The following is a 22,418-nucleotide window of genomic DNA, read 5'->3' on the forward strand; positions in this document are numbered from 1 at the left end:
ACTGAGGGCCCCCTCCCCCAATCAGGGAAGAATTTGCTTTATACTTGGAGAATTGTGAAAATACAAAGAACACTCTTCAAGAGAGCACGGAACGCGCTTCTGAAGAGCTCACTGTGCACGAGCTCACTGTGCACACGTATAGCAGACCCAAAGACCCGAAAGACCCAAGAGGCAACGCCGACCAATACCGAGACCTTGATGCTGTCCACACTGACGATATAGGACGCTTCTGCAAGGCAAGGAAGAGGCTTGTGTTGTCTACCGGAATGCAGGGTTACTGCGTGAGTGAGATAGTGAAAACTAGAAGTGATAGATCCTATGAGAGAACTGAGAGATGACTGAAATATAGAGCTGAGAGTGAGCTGTGTAAACTGTAAAAGAGAGCTGAGAAAGCTGAGGAAACAGTGCCCAAACCTCTCTCCGTTTGCTGGTCCAAACCTCCGACTGTTGTGCTGCGTGGTCACCTTCAGATCATGCTGAATTGATGGCCAAGGGACTGAGGCTAGAGCAGGGCCAGATCTGAGGATCTCAGGGGCTGCACAGGTTGCTGAAGTGGAGCTGTAGGAGGACTGAAGGCAGGAGCAAACTGAATGAGGAAATAGGGCAGCCAAGGGGCCCTTTTATAGGGCTGGACTGAGCCAACCCAGTCTGTAAACAGCCGACTGAGTCGGTCTGTTTTACAGACTGGTTGGCCTACAACCAGCCTATAAAAATCCCTCCCTGGCTCATTTGCCAGGGGAGTTTTTGGGCAGCCTTTGCAGGCTGCCTTGCTTACCTGTCCAGCCTTTGGGGACCCTAAAGGGACTCTTAACCTAGGCTAAGACCTAAACTATAAGATGGAAACACTTAACCTACTGTTCTCCAGTGGGTACTAGTGAACAAGAACTGACTTACTGACTTGACCTAAGGCTGAGAGACTGACCTACGTAGCTTGTGCCTGACTGTCCTTGGACAAGGGCTCACAAAGGGGTCACAGCATACAACAAAATCTCCTATCTGGGAACTATAATGCACTTGTCGATGTAGCGAGTGTGTCACCTTGCACCCAAGTGCAGGGGTGCATGTGATTGAGGGGCTATAAAATGTGATCTAGAGAGCTACCACTAATATGACATTTATGTAGCCAATGTGATTTGGTGAGCGACCACTAATGTGACACTTATGTAGCCAATGTTGTAGCGTCAAAATTTTCCAGGTGTTGAATTAGCACCTAAAAGCATGTGCCAATATTGCTGCTGCAAGCCCGGGCCCTATGTGTAGGGAGAGGTGACAATATAAGCTCACATGCCTTAAAAGGTAAGGCCTACATATATTATTTGCTGGGACTGTCTCATCAACCTTCCAAGCTGGATTCTTTATTTGGTTTGGAGTTTTTATGGCTCCATCATGAGCACCTAAAAGCATGTGCCAATATTAGCTGCTGCAAGCCGCAGGCCCAAGGTGTAGGACGCTTCTGCAAGGCAAGGAAGAGGCTTGTGTTGTCTACCGGAATGCAGGGTTACTGCGTGAGTGAGATAGTGAAAACTAGAAGTGATAGATCCTATGAGAGAACTGAGAGATGACTGAAATATAGAGCTGAGAGTGAGCTGTGTAAACTGTAAGACGATATAGGACGCTTCTGCAAGGCAAGGAAGAGGCTTGTGTTGTCTACCGGAATGCAGGGTTACTGCGTGAGTGAGATAGTGAAAACTAGAAGTGATAGATCCTATGAGAGAACTGAGAGATGACTGAAATATAGAGCTGAGAGTGAGCTGTGTAAACTGTAAAAGAGAGCTGAGAAAGCTGAGGAAACAGTGCCCAAACCTCTCTCCGTTTGCTGGTCCAAACCTCCGACTGTTGTGCTGCGTGGTCACCTTCAGATCAGGCTGAATTGATGGCCAAGAGACTGAGGCTAGAGCAGGGCCAGATCTGAGGATCTCAGGGGCTGCACAGGTTGCTGAAGTGGAGCTGTAGGAGGACTGAAGGCAGGAGCAAACTGAATGAGGAAATAGGGCAGCCAAGGGGCCCTTTTATAGGGCTGGACTGAGCCAACCCAGTCTGTAAACAGCCGACTGAGTCGGTCTGTTTTACAGACTGGTTGGCCTACAACCAGCCTATAAAAATCCCTCCCTGGCTCATTTGCCAGGGGAGTTTTTGGGCAGCCTTTGCAGGCTGCCTTGCTTACCTGTCCAGCCTTTGGGGACCCTAAAGGGACTCTTAACCTAGGCTAAGACCTAAACTATATGATGGAAACACTTAACCTACTGTTCTCCAGTGGGTACTAGTGAACAAGAACTGACTTACTGACTTGACCTAAGGCTGAGAGACTGACCTACGTAGCTTGTGCCTGACTGTCCTTGGACAAGGGCTCACAAAGGGGTCACAGCATACAACAAAATCTCCTATCTGGGAACTATAATGCACTTGTCGATGTAGCGAGTGTGTCACCTTGCACCCAAGTGCAGGGGTGCATGTGATTGAGGGGCTATAAAATGTGATCTAGAGAGCTACCACTAATATGACATTTATGTAGCCAATGTGATTTGGTGAGCGACCACTAATGGGACACTTATGTAGCCAATGTTGTAGCGTCAAAATTTTCCAGGTGTTGAATTAGCACCTAAAAGCATGTGCCAATATTGCTGCTGCAAGCCCGGGCCCTATGTGTAGGGAGAGGTGACAGTATAAGCTCACATGCCTTAAAAGGTAAGGCCTACATATATTATTTGCAGGGACTGTCTCATCAACCTTCCAAGCTGGATTCTTTATTTGGTTTGGAGTTTTTATGGCTCCATCATGAGCACCTAAAAGCATGTGCCAATATTAGCTGCTGCAAGCCGCAGGCCCAAGGTATAGGAAGAGATGATAAGCTCAGATGCCTTCAATGGTAAGGCCTATATATACTATTTGCATGGACTGTCTCTTTCATCAACCTTTAAGCTGGATTTTTCATTTGGTTTGGAGTTTTTATGGCTCCTTTATATTGTAGTTATTGTGACTCATATTCCAAAATTTGTGATGTTGTTTTTTCCAGAAATTGAGTGCGTGGATACTTTTTCTGCTTTGTGAAGCACTGACCGTAGGCTAGATGTCTTTTTTGAGGCTGTGCAGACCTAGTTGATTTTGCTTACTTGGACAGGCTCTAGAAAATAGGCACGGACGAGGTTATCATGTTTTTATCGAATGGTTTAGGAGATGAGTTGGAATACTTTTTGCTTTGTCTGTCTATGCAGGGAAGATAAAAACGTTGGCATTGACCAATTTCGACACCAAAAGATTGCAGATAATTTTGGAGAATGGGATACCCATTGTCAGCAATCAAGTAGGTTATACTTGATGATGTCTCATCAATCCCGTCTATAATGCTTCTCAGCTGTTTTCTGCCTAATATATCAGTATTCCTTCTTGGATAGATGTCTGTTGCATGCTCTATTGAAGTAGTGCATTCTTGTAACTGTACAGGTTCAACACTCAATTGTGGACAGACGCCCGCAACAGAGAATGGCAGAGCTTTGCCAATTGACTGGGGTAAAGCTTATCACGTATGGCCTTGACTCAAAATATCAATCCTATGATTCCTTGTTGACTATTGTGTGCACAACTTTTAGGGAGTAAGGATACTGCCATAACAAGAAGTTCTCCTTGTGCTCATTTGTGTAGACTTGTTGCAATTATTAGAAGCTGCAGCAAAAATAAAATTTCCTGTCTGAAACATCATAATGGAGTTCTTAGATTTTCGTCTTCTGATTTTTTAATGCTACTTGGTTTTCGTAGCCATGAGAGCTAATATTACTGCTTTCTGGAGGTCAGATATGGAACAGTGATGGGTGGTCTCCTTTCTGAAAAGTTTCTGGATGCCAATATATCCATCCCTTTTGTTGGACCTAGTCTAAACACTCCTTCTCTAAACAAATACAAACAGGTAATTCCTTTTTGTTCAGACCTTTATATGATCTCTTATAGTGCGCTGCTTTTTTGAATCAAAATTGTCCAAAAATGCCATTATCTGTTATGGTGCATGACTTGCATTCACGACAGAGATGTCTGCATACAATGACCTGGAATCCTTTCAAATATCTACTTTTACCAGATGGTTGATGCCTGGGGAGGATGGGGTCTGTTTCAAGAACTTCTGAGAACGTTGAAAAAGATATCCTTGAAGCATGGAGTTTCCATCCCTGCGGTAGCAGTAAAGTTTGTACTTGATCAGGTAAACCTTGTCACCCATTCATTAATGGGATTTCCAACTAAAACAGGCTAATAAATGCATTGGAGGTAAATAATCTATAAAAATGCTTGATGCCACAATTATTTGTTTACACTTGTGCATGACCTGCAAGTGTTCACACCTGTGCAGTATTTGTTTATACCTGTGCATGACCTGCAAGTGTGCATAGCTCATGCACACTTTGTGCAAGCATGTAGAATCACTCAGGCAGGCATATGTATGTGCACACATAGTGGATGCATGCACGCTAAAACAGTTGCAGACAGTCGTGCAGACAAAACCTATGAGAGATGGGCCCTGGTGTGTAGCCAATTGGTGCATGACATGATAGACAACAGCAGGTGCATTCCATGCTATCAGTAGTGTGCTGCAGAGCAAGGCTCTTTGCCACATATCTGATTGTTTATTCACATTTTGAGTCACCGTGAAGCCATGCTTGCCACCTATAACATCTTATGCACAATCTGCGCCAATGCATGAATCATTATCATGAGTAGGTGCATTAATTATTTAATTTCTAAGTGTGCCTATGATAATAAATGATGTAAGGTTCTCTTTGATTTACTGATATTGAAGATTTAAGTCTATCTCATGCAGTAACCTCATGTTTTGAATACTGCTCCTTTTGCTTTTAGTACGTTGATCCCTTTGCTGAGAAGAACCAAACTGGAAGCTCCCTTTGTAATTCCAATGCTCCATAATAGAATGTGCTCCTATCTATTAAGCGTGCAGAGGATGGAAGGCTAGATCAACTCCGAAGATAGATATAGGGGCACAATAGAGGCTGAAGAGATTTGCTCTCAAAATGATGGCCCAAAGTGGCAGCTGCTGCATGTGTGTGAGATGCAGATGGGAGCAAGCAAAAACATGAAGCTCTTCTGAAGTGAAGTTGCTAGAATAAAAGTACAAAGGGCTGTCAACAACCCTTAAATCTTAGGTTAACCCAAACTAGGGTTAGAAACCACACAAATCTAAACTCAACCACTAACGTTGGGTAGGAGAAAAACCTTAGAAGGAAAAAGTCCTCCTAACCCTCCTAACCAATCAATACAATACTACAATATTTCCAACACCCCCAATGTCCTGGTATACGAGTGTATCTCAATCACCAAATGGAAGGAAGCCCAAAGCCTCATCCATCCTGATCTCCTGCTGCTGCTACTGATGATGATGATGGTTATGATGATGTCGACGATGATGCTGAGATTGATGTATATATAGTCAAGATACGACTATGTTGTACTTTTAGTACTGCCATTTTGCATTTTTTTGCATTCTGCAGTGGTGTGGATGCTCGTTTAGTAGCTCCACTACCACAGCTCATTGTATCAGGTTTTTCAGTCTCATAGACCCATTGGTCTTCCAAAGACTTTAATAAATTTTCTTTCTTTCTTTCTTTCTTTCTGGATAGAGCCTTGGTGAATAGATCTGTAACATTCTGATGTGCAGGACAGTAGATCAAACTGATCTCTCCTGCCTGCAATCTCTCTGACATAATGATAATGTATCTCAATGTGTGTTGTGCATGCATGAAACATAGGATTCCTTGCTACTGCAGTCTTTTTGACATATGGATAACATATTTCAATGTGTTTCGAGCGTGCACGAAACATATGATTCTGTGCCACTGCAATAGTACTCTGGTTGTTAAGGAGTATGGGAGTAGATGGCTGCAAACTGTCATGAAGATTTGCCATCAATCTCTTGACCCATACACGTTCTACTGTACTTATGTAGGCTTCCCTGTACTGAGCTTCACATGATGAGGTTGCCACATTGGATTGTTTCTCGCTCAACTAAGAAATGCATGAATGGCCAATAAAGGAACAATTTCCACTGGTAGAGGTTCTGGTATCATAATCCCTAGCCCAATTTGAATCATTGAAAGCATGCAAAGAACAGACCAAGAGATTGAGTACCCTGTAAATATCTGAAAGCACACTCTACAGCACTCCAATGATGTGTCTTTGAGCTGTGCATATATCTACTCAATTGGGATACATTGTAAGTGGTGTCTAGAAGTGTGTTTGGATGCCACTGCCAAATATATGATTGGTCTTTCCCTTTTGAGATCAAATAAATCCAGCCATGACCGAGCAACTGGGAGAGCAGTCCTGGGTCAATGATCTCCTGGAAGGCGAGCCGTAGTACAGCATGAGAGCACTCCCAAAAGCACGTGAAGGAAGGTGTCAGGCTTTTCTTGGTAGATCACTTCTATGGTGGGAGCGCCTTTGAGGGCGTCCAAGAGCTCCTCATGGGCATTCATGTGTTTGCTAATGGACGGGGAGACCGCTGCAGGAATGTGTGCCCAAATTCACTCTTGGGCTGCAAGAACTTGGAAGGACAACTTCTGTAACGGGAAAAAGTATCAATAGGAGGAGGTGGTCGTCTCATGAATCTCCTGCGGTCCGAGTGGATCACGTAGCCGTTGAAGCTAGGTCCTTGCTGAGCATTCCCTATTGGACCCAGTGTGCTCTAGATGAATGATAGGAGAACTTTTGTCCTAGGATCTTTGTTGCGTGCATGTCAAGCCAAGCACTCCCGTATCTATGTGCAAGCCATTGAGAGGCCAGGGTTTGCTCCTTCAATATCTTGATGGAGGCCAGGATCCGTCTCAAATCTCTCTTCTGCTCTTGAAGGGAGTGTCGTCTCTGAAGTGCTTGTGACTGAAGCACATCACTACTTTGGATCGCCTTTGCTACCCAGCTGGTCCATCCGTCTTGTGGGGGGGCATGCATCTGTTGTTGTATGTCTGCTGTGGCCTGCTAGACAATGCATTGAGAATTGCACCCCTTTCTGGGGGAGTCCATGATGGGGCTTCTTTAAGTGGAGCTTGATCGGGGAATGATTTGACATTGTCATCCCTGTGGTTCTAACTCTGTGCATTGCCCGATCCCCACATAAAATCTGTCTTGTCTCTCAAGGAGTCCACTATGCCATTGCTACCTCACACCAAGGATCTTTGCCCACTAACCGTAAAGATGAATTGCTCCCAAGTGCTACGTTCTAATGACGCATCAACGAGGAGGCACCACTCTACTCATCCTCCTCAAGACCTAGATTGTTGAAGTCTCCTCCAATAATCCATGTCTCCACATTTGGGAGGCTCTCAGTAAGTCCTCTCCAGAAAGAAAATCACTGCTACCGACAAATGGGTGCATACACATTCAAGATCTCAATCTTGGAGTCTCCCATTCTCAAGTCCATCCACACCACACGCTCTCCAATGAGTTCTCCTTGATCAAACACACTTATTTGGGCTACTGAAATACAAACACGCCTACTCCTACCCACTGCTAGAGACCAAATCTCCGGGCATCTCACCGGGAGGAGATTGTGCCGTTGTCTAATGTTTGTAGCTGATAATATATGCTCGTGAATCATGAGGATGTTGATTACCTATCCCACCAAAGCCCATTGCAACTTCTGATGAAGAATCAGCTGTTGCGGCTGTTGATGGGCCCAATTATGTAGACCATGCACATTCGACTGACCATTGTCCAACTCATAGGGGGGGTAAGGCCTTCCTGTGCGTGGAAGCGTGAGTGACAATCATGTGACTTCAGTGCTGGTTTGGATAGGGAATAGTTGGTGTCCATGCCGTGGCAAGTCAAAGGCATGACTGGCTCAGTGCCCACTGCATCAAGAAAGAGATCTCCATTCCTAGCCTGCTAGCGCACTGATTCAAAGGCAAATACGTGACCTGTTTGAGCTGTATTGCTAGAGCGAAGCCTCATTTGTCCCGTGAGAAAGCAAGGTGAAACGTGGCAGTGTGACCGTGGATGATCCACATCTCCTTCTCCTACTGTCCCACCACGCCTCCCAGAAATTTTGGGCCTACATCATAAGGTTGAAGAAAAGGGGAGTCCATGGTTCCTCTCCTATGAGTGCGAAGTTGAAGCCCTTGAAAGGATGAGAAGGGCTCTCAAATACTTTGATGTGACCCCCTTTCCAGGGCTGTAGAATGAGGATTGACATCTTAAATGCAATGGGGTAGTCATTTAAAACATCAAGATAGTACACAATTTTCTAAATTTGTACGATTGGATATATTCTAGTCGTACAAAGGTATATATAGTTCTAGGGCCCCAGCCACTAGAACTCACGTGGGAGAGGCTTTGGTCCTGGAGACCATGAGAAAAACGAGGGATTCTCTTGTGATGACATTGTGGGAGCCCTGCCTGAACTAATGAAGGGGTGTGTTGGGACTGTGACGATGAACCCACACCCTAGCCAGAGAAATGGGGGGGAGAGGAGGAGGGGGAGGAGAAGCGATTGAGGGTGGGGGCCGGGAAGGGAGACGGTCCGGAGGCAGCAGAGAAGGGATGAATTATGGTGATCAGAGGATTGAGAAGGGGTGCCTCTCGTACCTGAGCCCAAGCTAGTCTATTGAGCTCGCTGGGAATTCTGAGGTGTTGGAGGGAGAGGGTTTGCCAGAAGGTCGAAGAAGACCAGGTGTCAGGGGGTGCTCTAAGGGGGCCTCTTTGTCTGCTTCCCCTATGTGGGGGGGATTCGTGGGATCCTCGTGCCCGCCTGCTATTGTTGGCATGCATGACGTCTGTGGTTCTTCACTGTTTTCTTGCTTGGGCTCCTTCGATCTGTGCGAGTCCGCCCCTGCTCGGATGGCTCGATCCAAGGAGTTTGTGACTCGTTCTTATCTCTGTCTGGACGGGGGAGTCTACCCTCTTGACGCTCACTTTTGATTTGGGCGAGGCTGCTGATGGGTGGGGCCTCGGCCCTCGACTTGCACTGCGAGGTAGGCTCTCGCCAGGCGTCTGCATTTGAATGCCCTTGGAGGCTTGAAACCTCAAGTCTCAGTCTAAACTCGCCCTTGCCTAGGGTTTCCACAAGGATCTCCATTAGCGAGGACTGTGGATACTGTGCAATTACCCTAAGCCGTAGTTGTAGCTTCAATGAAGGGATGATGGACTACTTTTTGATGAATCTTCTCGCTCGCCTTTATCATGGCGGCTGAGTTTGCCCTTCACCTATGAAGTGCAGATAGAAACTTAGTATGAAGGCTTTTGTATAAATGGATGCTCAAGTATATGTGTGGGTGCGTGGATTTGTATGTGTGAGAGCATGTCTTTATACTATGGTCTCCACCCACTATTGGGCATTGATGACGTCAGTGGGGATGTCATAGTAGCTAGTCCCTGCTGTGCATGATTGAGTTCATGGTTGTCAACCTTACGATTGACTCTCATGATAAGAGGATGAGTTTGGGCATGCTCATGAATTTATCTAGATATATGCTTCTGTAGTATTAGTGGACATGCAAATTTCGCTTTCGTCCATGTTGCGGCTTGCTGATATTGCAATAAGTTCTTTCTACCTTAAGTTGTGCGTTGCCCTATCAGCTAGATGGTCTAAGTAAATTTTTTAAAAAGACCTTGGATGCTTGTTTGGGAGAGACTAAAATGAAATCATATAGCCTTCACAAGAAATTGTTGCTTGAATGAAGAGATTTTGGGCTACTTTTTGATTAGCCTTCTCCTGTAGTGCTAGCCTTTGTCACGGACGAGTCTGCCCCTCACTTGTAGAGTGTCGACAGAAACTTAGTAAATGGATGCTCAATGTAGGTACGGTGAGTGTGTGAGCAAGTACAAGAGTTGAGGCTGATAGGCCGTCACGTCAACTAGCATAAAGAAAATGAAAATACAAGGTACATAAAAATAGACCCTAGGACTAAGTGTCCTAGGTGTCACATAGGACTAAATGTCCTATGTGGCATAAGAGGCACTAAAACACCTAAGTGCCTATAACTATGCCTACAAGGCACATACCAGGGCCCATAGGGCATCACTACAACCGGGAGAAGATGGCCTACAAACCCCCCTCCATGGTATGGGCTGAAGTATTTTGGAAACGTCTCAGAATACCTGGTATTTTCTGGTCATGGTGGCACATGTTCATCCAAAAGGATATAGCCACCTATGAATGTACAAGGTATGTTAAATTATGTAACAAAGGGAACCAAGTGTAAAGCCTATCAGAAGACTTTGAACTTGGGACGAGGAAGTGCCTTTGTAAACATATTTGCTATGTTGTCCTCTGTGGGAAGGTAGGACAACTCTCCTGCTGACAACTGCTTTCGAACATAATGATAGTGAACTTCAATGTGCTTGGTACGTGCATGAAACACTGGATTACGCGCAATGGCCAAAGTACTCTGATTGTCAGTGTAGACCATAGTGGAGGATGTCTAGCGAATACCAAGATCTATAAGTAACTGTCGAAGCCATACACACTCTACTGTAGCGGTGAAGGCTGCCCTGTACTCAGCCTCACAGCTAGATGTGGCAACTGTTGGTTGCTTCTTGCTGAGCCAAGAGATACATGAACTGCCAAGCAAAAAATAATTGCTAGTATGTGAATTCTGGTGTCGGAACAACCTACCCAGTCACTATCTGTGTAAGCATGCATGGTAAGTGAACCCTGATCACCATAGAAGAGGGCTAAATCCTGAGTGCCTCTGAGATATCTGAAGACTCTCTTCATTGCCTGCCAATGCTGTGAACTGGGCATGTGCATGAACCTGCTGAGTTGGGATATTGCATACTGTAAGTCAGGTCTGGTGTGGCATAAGTAAATGAGACATCCAACAGCCTGCTGGTAAAGAGTGCTATCACATGGTGGGCTCCCATCATGAGCTGAAAATTTGAAGCCAGGGTCCACTAGAGTAGAGATTGGCTTGCAATCCTCAAATTGAAAACGATCAAGGAGTTGTCTAATATACTTGGACTGTGACATCATGATACCCCCCTCAACATGAGCAAACTAAATGCCCAAATAATAGTGTAGCTGTCCCATGTCTGACATTTCAAAAGCTTGCTGCAAATCAGTCTTGAAAGCTGCAATATGCTGAGTATCAGGGCCCGTGATCAGCATGTCATCCACATATAAGGTCAGCACTAAAAAATGAGATCCACTCCCATGGACATAAAGAGTGGGCTCTGTGGGGCTATTCTGAAAACCAAGGGATAGTAAGTGTGCATGAATTTTGGCATACCATGCCCTGGGTGCTTGCTTCAGACCATAAAGGGCTTTTCTAAGCCGGCATACCTTGTTTTCAGAACCAACAACCTCAAAGCCAGGAGGTTGTGTCACATAAACTTCTTCCTGCAGATCCCCATGAAGAAAGGCAGTCTTGATGTCAAGCTGGTGCACTTGCCAATGGTGATGAGCTGCAATGGCAATGACACATCTAATAGTAGTAATCTTGGAAGTGGGAGCAAAGGTCTCCTCAAAGTCAATGCCGTGTTGTTGGGCATACCCTTTTGTAACAAGACGGGCTTTGTGTCGATCTATGCTGCCATCAGATTTCCTTTTTAATTTGTAGACCCACCGGGTACCAATGGCATGCTTGCTGGGAGGGAGATATACTAATTCCCATGTGTCATTTTTGGCAATGGATTGTAACTCAGCTCTCATTGCATCCATCCTCTCTTTGCTGTCAAAAGCATCTTTATGGCACAAAGGCTCTTCATTGCAAGCTGTAGCAAGGAGTGCAAACTCAAGAAAGTGACCATGCATCTGTCTATTCCCTGATCTTGTCCGGGCAGCAAGAGGTTCATCTTGTTTGCTGTCCCTCAATGTGTTAAGAAGCCATCTGGGAACTTGCCTTTGCTGTCTATTGACAACTCTTTCTTCAATCACTGCATCATGAATAGTGGGATCGTTTTGTGCTGGAAGAGAAACCTGCAAATCAGCATGAAACCTGCAAATCAGCATGGGGTACTGGGTGATCATTGCTTGTTGGAGGGCCTGCAGGAGGCTCATGTTCCTGGTCAAAGTCTCCTTCTGAGGGAAGCTGAGGTAACCAGGAGTGAAAGGCATCAAACATGTCAATTTCTAGCTTAGCTTTGCAGTCCACAAGAGGAGAAGCCGAATGTTCAGCAAAGATGACATCTCTACTGACAATAATATTCCCAATATTTGGTTGGTATAACCGATACCCTCTGCTCTCTTGGCTGTAACCAATAAATATGCATTTGATTGCCTTGTCATCAAGCTTATGTCTCAGCTGAGATGGTACATGAACATATGCAAGAGACCCAAAAACTCTCATGTGTGAAAGTGAAGGCTTCTTGCCTTTCCATGCTTCATAAGGTGTAACAGTCCTCAATGCCCTTGTAGGTGATCTATTCAGCACATAGTTGGCACACATCACTGCATCAAGCCAAAATTTATTGGGCAAGGACTTGGCCTTAAGCATGCATCTGGCCATCTCCATAGTGGACCTGTTCTTCCTTTCAGAAATAGGATTCTGCTCAGGAGTGTAAGGAGTAGTGCATGAGTGAACAATGCCCTATGAAGACATAAATGCATCAAACTCCTTTGACATATACTCTCCCCCCCTATCTGTGTTGAGGGTGACAAACTTGCATTTTGATTCATTCTCAACCATATTCAGCCACCTTTGAAAGCATAAGAACACTTCAGATTTGGCTTTTAAAGCATATACCCAGCAATATCTTGTGAAGTCATCAATGAGAGTCATAAAATATTTGTACCCACCAATGGCATTTGTCCTCATTGGGCCATAGACATCAGTGTGCACTAGCTGCAATTTCCTTTGTGAGAGTTTTGGACAATTCTTTTGAAAAGGAAACCGATGCATCTTACCCAAAAGATAACCCTCACACACATGTTTGGAAACTGTGTGAATTTGAGGTACATCATTTGCCATGTCCTGTGAATGTAACTTGGCAAGGGCTCTATAATTGAGATGACCCATTCTCTCATGCCAAAGATGAGTTTCAGCAAGCTGTGAATATGAAATAGCAAATGCTTCACTAGAGAGTGCAGCTGAGTGATCATCAAGGTAATAAAGCCCCTTTTTCAAAGTACCAGTGAAAACTATGGCATTGTCATCACGAAGATCATATACTAGGCATCTGTATCCATAAAAAATCACTCTTGGCAATTGCTGAAATTGAAATCAAGTTGACTTCAATTCCGGGCACAAAAAGAACATTAGTCAGAGTGACAGGATGGCTTGAAATGGATGTGAGCTGCACATCTCCAATTCCTTTTATAGCATAGGAAGCATTATTAGCATATGTGACAGTCCCCCCTCGAGGTGCATTAGCTAAGGAATGAAAGAACTGTCTGCAAGGTGTGATGTGCTTGGAAGCACCACTATCAAAATACCAAGACTGAGCATCATTAGCAGTAAAGAATGCATCAACTTGGGAGGGATCAAAGGAGCAATGGACAGCCCATGCCCAATCATCCTGGAGAGCATGTGCATGTGAGGCATCTGTTGGCTCGTGGGATTCAATTGCATGTGAGGCATTAACTGTCAATCCTGCTTTCTTTTTCTCTGAAGCAATGTGCTTCCTGCATTTTGAAATTTCATGCCCGGGCTTGCGACAATAGTTGCACCTTTTCTTCTTTGACTTATCTGCTGTATTTTTAGATGCAGTGGATGAATTGCCACTGTTAGGTGCATATTTAGGCTTGCCCATAGGCTTGGAAGCCTTGCCTTTTCCTGTCTGCTGTGAAGCAAATGCATGATCAGGATTAATAGCTTGTCTATTAGCATGACTTTGCTCTTCCTGCAGAAGCAAAGTGACTGGCTGATCAAAAGAGTAGTGGTCTGGATTACCCATGGCCACTAATCGAAGGGTTATAGCAAACCCTTGATATGTATCTGGCCGTCCATTCAATGTGGTACTGACAAGCTGAGAATTTGGCACCACCTCATCAATATTGGTAAGTTGTTCCATGAGGTCCTTGACCTTTTTCAGGCATGCATCCATAGAGTCAATGTATGCATCCATAGAGTCACCTTCATTCATACTGACTTCCTGCAATTGCCTTCTTAAATATGCAACATGTGCCTCATTGCGAGTATGATAAAGAGAAGCCAATTTTTCCCAAGCATCCTTTGCTGTCTTGCAAGACCGGATGTGTGGAATAATGATTCTCTTGCATGATAAAGCAATACAGGAATGTGCATTTGCATCTCTTGCATACCATCTTGTTTGTTCCTGAGTAGGAGCAGCAGCAGCAGGGGTGCCAGAGGATAAAGCATCAGGAGGAGTGCCCTCTGCGGAGGGACCAGCAGTAGGGGCAGCCATTGTAGCATTGGCTGGCCTCAGATCAACCCCAGAAACAATATTCCAAAAATGCCTTGCAACAAGAATATGTTTCATAAGATAAGACCACATCGAATAGTTGGTGCCATCGAACTTATCATCTTCACGAAGAATGCCAAATATATCATGATTGTTGCCAGCCATTGCAAATGGGATACCCTGAAAAGAAAAGACCTGAAAACACAAAAGCCTCAAGGCTATCACTGCAAAGAGGTGGCTGTTGGAAAGGTCACCTCCCCATCTGTAAGCCCCCAAATGAGGAGAGTGTGGGGGAGGGAGACCTGGGGCAGGATGTGCCCAAGAGAGAAGAAAGAGAGGGGGCTGCCACATGGGCAGCACCTTACATCAAATACCATGGAAAGTACCCAGAGCTAGGATGGATCTGCAGCAGCAAAAGGCGAAGCAGTAGCCAGCACAAGGGACCCAGAATAGGAGGCGATCACATGGCGCTGACATCTGCAGGGTGTACGGCTCTGCACACTACTGGAGAAGAGCCTAGCAGGGGCGCAATGATGGCAGGATGTGCAGGATGGATAAGTGCAGATGTGGAGCAGGTTTTGGGACTGTTTGGAGGCCTTGGTTTAGGGCTGGAAAGTGGGCACCCAGGTGTCCAGAGGCAGCAGCAAGGAGGGCTGCAAGGGACTGACCCTGGGGGGGCATATTTATAGCCCACACAGGTTGGCCAGGCAGGCTTATATAGTCTGGGCCCTTGCCTAGATTGGAGGGCCAAAGGCCCTAGAAGTGTGGGGCCAAAAGCCCCGGGTTGTGAGCCCTTAAAGGGTTGGACCAGCCACAGTCTGGTCGGCCAGATTAGGGCAGGCTGGTCGGTTTTTTGACAGGCCCCTAGGCCCGATAAAAGGAGAGGCTTGATGTCTCACAATTCATCCAGCATAGCCAGCAGTTCCAGGGCAGAAAGGAGCAGCAGGAAGCCTACTCTCTGGGCCTATCTATAGGAGGTGAGAGAGTGCAACAAGGGCTGCAGACTTAGCCAGGAAGGGCTGGACCTTGGCTGTATTCTAGGGCAGCAAGGTGCTGAGATCATCATCACTTGGAGCAGCACAAGTACCAGCAGAAAGGAGCAGCAGGGAGCTTGCCTTTGGCCTCATCATTGGAGGTTAAGGGAGCACACAGGAGTTGCTGACTTAGCTAAGAGTGCTGCCCACCTAGGCTGGTGCAAAGACAGCAAGGTGGAAGGGATATGGACGGAAAGTTTACAGAAGCTCAAGGTGGAGCACGCGGACTTGAGTCTAGAGATAATTGGCTGATAGGAGAAGGACCTTGTGGTTAGATCAGAGGACCACACCATTGGTGGGACTCTGGATCTCTCTCTTTTGTATTGTGTCCATAGTTTTGGATGGAAATATATTGTTTTGGTGGTTTCTCTGTCTGGCTAGCTCATTGTCTATTGATGAGTTTGCACATTTATTTTATGCACATAAGTAAAGAAGTTTGTGATTCCACAACCCACACGCACACTGTGTGAGCTCTTGGGCATTACTATAAGTCTTCTGCTGTGTGTACCCTGTGTTGGGTCATTTCTAACTTGGTGTCAGAGCCCAAGTAGGAGGCTCACAGGGTGGGAGCCTGAAGGTAGGGACCTTGTTGAAGGACAACCTTGATTTAGAAGCTCTTGGGAATCAACTTCCACGACTGGAGGATTGTGCCCTTACGAGAAGGAGGGTGAGTCAGGTTCAATCAAGTGCGTTCAGAGTTCTGGTCTACTGAAATTGAGTTTGGTTGACTTTGCTATGTCGTATAAACAACAGAGATGTCGACCTCTACAACCTCTTCAGCCCCTGCTTTTCCCTCCTCCTCCCCCAGTTTTCTCTCATTCACTATCCCTAACTTTGGAGAGTCTGGGAAATTGGACGGGACCAACTACCCGATCTGGAAAGTGAAGATCCGGAGTCATTTAGTTGCTTGGAAATTGTGGAAGCTGACCACGAGAGTGGAGGCGAAGCCAGAGGACATAGTGGATAGGCAAGGGAAGGTATTCATGGTAGTAGACAGAGAGGAGCTCGAAGCCTGGGAAGATAGAGATGCCCATGCCCTGGCATTAATCATAGGGACTACGGCGAACTCTGTTCTTCCACATATCTAGCTGGCCGAGATGTCAGTAGAGGCGTGGGCCACTCTGAAGGATCTGTACGAGACGGATAACACCTCCCGGATTTTGCTTCTTCAACATCAACTCTACAATCTTGATATGGAAGAAGGAGATATGGTACATAGCCACTTGACGAAGGTCAAAGTGGTGAGGGATCAGCTGGTAGCAGTTGGTCAGAAGACAGACTCATGCCATTTGGCCTTTATGATACTGAGGAGACTACCTCGGAGTTTCAAGAGCTTTGTTACGATTGTGATAGCAGGACAGAGGACCAAACCTCTGACGTTTGAGGAGTTGGGTCCATTACTGCTACAGGAGGAAGCTCGGGAGAAGCTCTACAACGAGGACAAAGACGACAAGGCGATGTTGGCGAAGGATGACGATGGCAAAGGAAAGGGCAAACCTAACAGTGGCAAGTCCAAGAAAGACGACTCTAATGACGAGGAGACTTCGAAAAGGAAGCAGAAGAAGAAGTGCTTCTACTGTGATACGCTAGGACATTTTGCAAAGGATTGCAGAAAGAAATGGCGGATCAGAAAAACAAAAAGGAGTCCGACTCAGATTCAGAGGGAGAGGCCAAAGCAAATGTGGTAATCAAAGAGTGGTTCCTGGTGAAATCACCGAGTGTTACCGAGGTCAGATATGTTGATCCTGAAATCACAGTGAGGATGTCTGATATAGAGATGGTGATGTCTACAGCTTCGGTATCGTCCTCCTTGAGCTGGTCACCTCGCAGCGCGCCATCGACTTCGCCCGGGGGCAGGATTACGTGAATCTGGCCGTTTATGTGCAGCGCAAAGCCTAGGAAGGGCGGCTCATGGACGTGATGGATGAGCGGTTATTCACTGCGACTGATTCTTCGGCGCCCCCTTCGAGTGCTGCTGCTTCTTCTTTACCGTCTTCGGCATCGTCTTGTCTGTATTGACCTGCGTTCCCGAGTGGATGCAGAATTCTCTCAGTGCATCCAAGTGTGCTTGCAAGTTCTCCTTGCTCTTTGCCAAAAATACCCGAGAGGGGCCAGCCTTGCTTAACCCCTATGTCACTGTGTATGACAGCTCTCCCCTTGGAGCACAATCCATCCACTAGTGGCTGTGCTAACTCTGCTAGAACTCTCTCATAGAGTCAAGTCTGTGGCCTTTCTGAGTTCTTGAGGGCTTGAAGCTTTTCCAGTCTTTCCCACAGCTTCTTACATGGCACTGTATCGAAGGCTTTCTTGAAATTAACAAAGCAACAGTAAACAGTCTCTTTCTTATGCGAGAGAGAGAGAGAGAGAGAGAGAGAGAGAGAGATTAACTTTTGTATGTGCTTGAATTCATACTTGCAGCCAGCAGTAGCAGGTTCAATGATAGGAGTTCGACTGGGTCTGTCAGAACATATACAAGATTCCAAATCTATTTTTAACCTGCAGCTTGACGAAGAAGATAGAGCTAGCATTGAGAGCGTGTCAAGCAAGGGTAGGGACCTAATGAAGGTTATTGGGGATTGTGGAGATGAATATAGAAGAGCCTAAACAACTCATTGAATTTTATGCTCTTAAAAGTATGTGTACCCCTGGTTATATAAGTATGTGTACCCCTGGTTGTATATCATTATCTTGTGCAGATTGCGAGTTGAATAGTGTACAATAGTGTTAACATATCAATTTATTTGTCGAAATTCGTTTTTTCAAGTATACAGAATAAAGTTAATGGGTCTTTAAAAGGTGATGTGACATCGACATGGACAGGAGTAAGGGTTTGCTTCATTCATAAGCGAGCAGTGTATCAATTTTTACATATGCAGAACATTCTACAGTCCTTTTTGGCCCTCCATAAAATTTTGGCGCTCAAGGATGGGTCTTGTGAAGTTCAGGGCGTAATTTGTGCAATGGATGATCCATGCTACTTTTAAGTCTTCAATTGAGCTTCTTTCTTGCTCCTTTTACATGATATGCAGACCATGTTTGTGTACAAACCCCGCTCAGTTATAGTTAGTTAGAAAGTCTGGGAGATTTGAATCTCAAACTGCTTCATGCAGTTCCTTATAGAGTTTGTGGATCTGCTCTTAGGGCCTGAAGGCCTAATTGGTTGAAGAAGCCAGGAGCCAGTCTAAATCGAAAAAGGACTTGAGCAAATGCCCTGTCTCCAATGTGAGAAGGTTTTGGAAGAGCGTGTGAAACCGGCCTCTAATCACTCAGAGGGCAGTGGAACTAAACCTTTAATCACTTCAGCACTTATTTACAGCTCACAAAGCATATATCACAACCATTAACCATTGCATGATCACCATTTGGCATTTACCCATTTGTTCACAAACAAAACCATTGAAAAAAGGATGGAGGCTAGAATGCCCCTGCTCAACAAACATAGACAAGTGCACTCGATTGGCCCCAAACACCGTGGCGCCCCTTTCGGCATTTCTTTATATTTCACAGTGAAATGATTACAAGTTGCATCTGGGAGACCTTCCCTGCAACTGAGCACGCAGTCCCAATTCACTAAGCCTTCGCAAGGCTTTCAAGCATAGAACACCATCACATAAGTGCACTTAACCCATAGGCTCAACCCAAAGGCATTCTCTTTTCCGAGTGCAATTCTATTGGCTGTCCAGATGCAATCACATTGCATCCCAGCTGCACTCTCTTTGAGTGGTTTTCAGATGGCATTCACAAAGCTTTTCAAAGCTCCAAAATAAAATCAGCAAAGTATCCAACCAAAGAATGACTCATGTAGCACTGCCTGGGCACCTGTGAGCCAGGCACATGAGGCCAACCAATAGCTTATGGCAAAAAGAAATTGCAACAGCAAAATCACAACTCACCAAGCCCTGAAAACTCGAACCAAGTTCTTAATCGCCAAGAGGACATAGTAGCCAATGCCCAATTGCATTCTCAGCCAAAGAGGAGTGCAAAGGCATGAATAAAGAGCATTTACAAGAGCCGACTAGTAAGAATTCCATTGAAAAATGCGAAAAGAAGCACTTCTGTCGTGAAGAAATGGGAGTTCTTGGGCTCAAAAGAAGCGTGCTTCAGAGAGGAATGCATTGAGAAGGTTTTGGAAAAGTTTCATCGCCGGAAAGTTCTCCAAAATTGAGAAAAATCAGTCAACCAGCGCGTCGGACCACTCGAAATTCAACAGAAAGCTGTAGCTTTGCAAGAGGAGAGGCCCAGGAGGCGGTAGAAGCGAAAAGGTCCAGAAAAAGTCACTTTTGCAAATTCGACTAGCAAAAGAAGTGCTCAGCTCTGCCTGTACTACCAAACGCACGGAGGGAAAAGCATATTACTACGAAGGGGAGGCAGAGGTGAAGCCATCGGGCCAAACGGAAGTCGAGGAATCCAAACGGGTGAGGAGTTATGAAGAAAAACAGAATTCAGCTGAAGGAGGTTGAAAAACCAGTCCAAAATCTCAACAAGGGAGAAGATGAGAGAGAAAACCACACATGTGAAGTTTAGAAGGCCCAGGAAGGTCCAGGAATGGCAAAGGAGCATGTAGAAGGCACTAGAGCCACTTGGAACTCTAGGGGGGCCACTGAAGGTACATGGCCCTCTAGGGGGTCCATTAAAAATGCCACATCATCATTTTTCAACAACTACTCTTTTAATTTCTTGGAATGCCTTTGGGCCTAGGGATTAATTACGCTTATGTGCTAGGCACCATGTCGCGTTTAATTACACATTATTAAGCCCACGCTTGGACTTTTAAAACCAAAGTTGTCACGGTCTTGTAGTACATTAAAGTACTTAGAATTTCACGCCCCCGTGACATACCACTCTCTTGAAATAGCAAACCACAATTTGCTGCCCCAAAACATAGGAGCGAGCATGAAATATAGCATAAAAGAGTATACAAGAAAGTCGCAGCTATAGTATACAGAGACAATGAAAATATGGCTAGGAGAGGCATGCATCCATCCATATACACTGCTCAAAATCTATGTAGTCCTCGGCGATCAATAGTCAAGATGCATCAATATCATGAAGTCTCACAGCATAAATACTGTCAGCTCAGTATCTTGGATGAAACATACAGTGTCATCAAGCGACCTCATGAAATCACGGTGAGCCCGTTTGTACTGAGGGAGTGGAGGTGCTACCTCCCTCTCGAACACCAGGTAATGCTTCAGACGCTCGCTGTGCTGAACTACCTGTAGGAGCCCGGACCGTAGTCGGCTCTAACTGGAAAGCATCAAGGTAAGGCTGCAATATCCCAGGTGAATTTGCTAGTTCACCTTCCTCCATCCATTTCGCATCAAGTGATGGGTAATTTTGAAATTTTACCAAGTAGCGACGGATAACTATACCCTTGAGCTTTCTATCTCTGTGTGTCAGAATTTGCTTTGGGACCAGAAGTTCATCCTGTTCTTCCACTTCAGGTTGTACCTCATCAGGTAAATCCTCAGGAATATCTCCATGATATTGCTTTAATAAGTTCACATGAAAGGCATTATGTATCTTCCAATGTGGAGGCAACTTCAGCCTGTAAGCTACCTCGTTTATCTTTTCAGAAACCTGGAAAGGACCATAGTAACATATGTTCAGCTTTGTGTACAAACTTTCCTTGCCTTTCTTATTTTTCAGCCTTGCCTTCTGAAAATGCAACAAAACCCAATCACCTTCTGTGAATACCAATTCCTTGCGGTGCTTATCTGCTGCTCTTTTCTGCTTGTCTTGACTTCTTTGCAAGGCATATTTGATCTTTTTTTAAGCCTCTTCAAGGCTTTTCACAAAATGATCAGCTTCGAAGATTCTCTTTTGTATGCAAAATGGGAGGTATCTTCCTGGCACTTTCCACTGTTTCAAAAGGTGCTTTACCTGTGGATGTGTGCACCGTATTATTATAAGCATATTCCAGCAAAGGCAAATAATGCTCCCATTTGCTTTTGTGGTTTGAGACATAGCATTTAAACATATCCAAGATGTTAGATTTTTCTTGCTCCGATTGTCCATCAGACTGAGGGTGAAAAGATGACGAAAAATTCAGCGTAGTGCCCATATTTTCAAACAGCCCTCTCCAAAAGAGGCTGGTCATCCTCGGATCTCTATCACTGATTATGGATTCAGGCATCCCATGATACTTGAAGACATGCTGCAGAAACAATTTGGCCATTTGATCTGCTGTAATTTTATTTCTTACTGGCACAAAGTGGACTTGTTTGCTAAACCTGCAAATTATTGTCCACAATCCATCATGTCCAGTAGGAGTACGTGGAAGATCAAACACAAAATCCATAGCTATGCTTTGCCATGGTCTATCCGGAATTGGCAAAGGGTGTAACAACCCAGGTGCCTTCCGCCTGTCAAACTTTACTTTCTGACAAACCATGCATGTTCTCACATATTCTTCCAAATCTTTCCTCAAAGATGGCTAATAAAAGTATTGCTCCACTGCTATAATTGTTGCTGTAATTCCCCTATGTCCTGCATATGGAGGAGCATGACTTTCCATTATGACTTTTTGTTGCATTTGATCAGTGACACAGAGTCGTTCATGCATCAAAATGAAACCCTCTTTCAACATATAGTGATCATGCCTTTGACCATCAGAAAGTTGATCATAAATAGTTGAAAAATCAGCATCATTAACATATTGATCTTTCATCACATCTAACACATTGTTGTAAGCAATGCTCACTGTTGAAACACTGGGTTTCTTGGAGTCTGCTTCAGGCTGTGGTTTCCTGGAAAGTGCATCAACCACGACATTTTTGTTACCCGACACATGTACAATTTGAAAATGAAACATTGAGAGGAAGTTAGCCCATGTCATGTGCTTTTCAGATAATTTTCTCTGTGTGAGAAAATATCTAAGTGACTGATGATCTGTCTGCACATAAAAATCAGCTCCAAGAAGGTACCATGTGGTCAAAGCATGTATCACTGCTAACATTTCCTTCTCGTATGTCTGCAAGTACAATTCAGCATCTTTGAGAACTCTACTCTCATATGCAACCACTCTATCATCCTGCATCAAAGTGCCTCCTATGCTGTTCCCACATGCATCACAAGTGACAGCAAAGGGTT

At 45.0% G+C, this 22,418-nt stretch overlaps 1 protein-coding gene across 1 annotated transcript in view; it reads left to right on the top strand.

The window, feature by feature from the left end:
- LOC147896209 (NAD(P)-linked oxidoreductase superfamily protein) overlaps positions 1–18,239 on the top strand; it is a 41,565-nt gene extending 23,326 nt beyond the window's left edge. Inside the window, exons 5-9 of the mRNA XM_087382523.1 lie at positions 3,213–3,301; positions 3,442–3,521; positions 3,790–3,901; positions 4,070–4,189; positions 17,745–18,239. Of these exons, the coding sequence (XP_087238649.1) occupies positions 3,213–3,301; positions 3,442–3,521; positions 3,790–3,901; positions 4,070–4,189; positions 17,745–17,930 (587 nt within the window). The 3' untranslated portion in view covers positions 17,931–18,239. The remainder of the gene's footprint in view (positions 1–3,212; positions 3,302–3,441; positions 3,522–3,789; positions 3,902–4,069; positions 4,190–17,744) is intronic.
- Positions 18,240–22,418: the final 4,179 nt, after the last annotated feature.

Source organism: Dipteris shenzhenensis, chromosome 12, assembly GCF_047967505.1.
Source record: "Dipteris shenzhenensis isolate YYH24624 ecotype China chromosome 12, Dip_SZ_1.0, whole genome shotgun sequence".
NCBI classification, from domain to species: Eukaryota; Viridiplantae; Streptophyta; class Polypodiopsida; order Gleicheniales; family Dipteridaceae; genus Dipteris; species Dipteris shenzhenensis.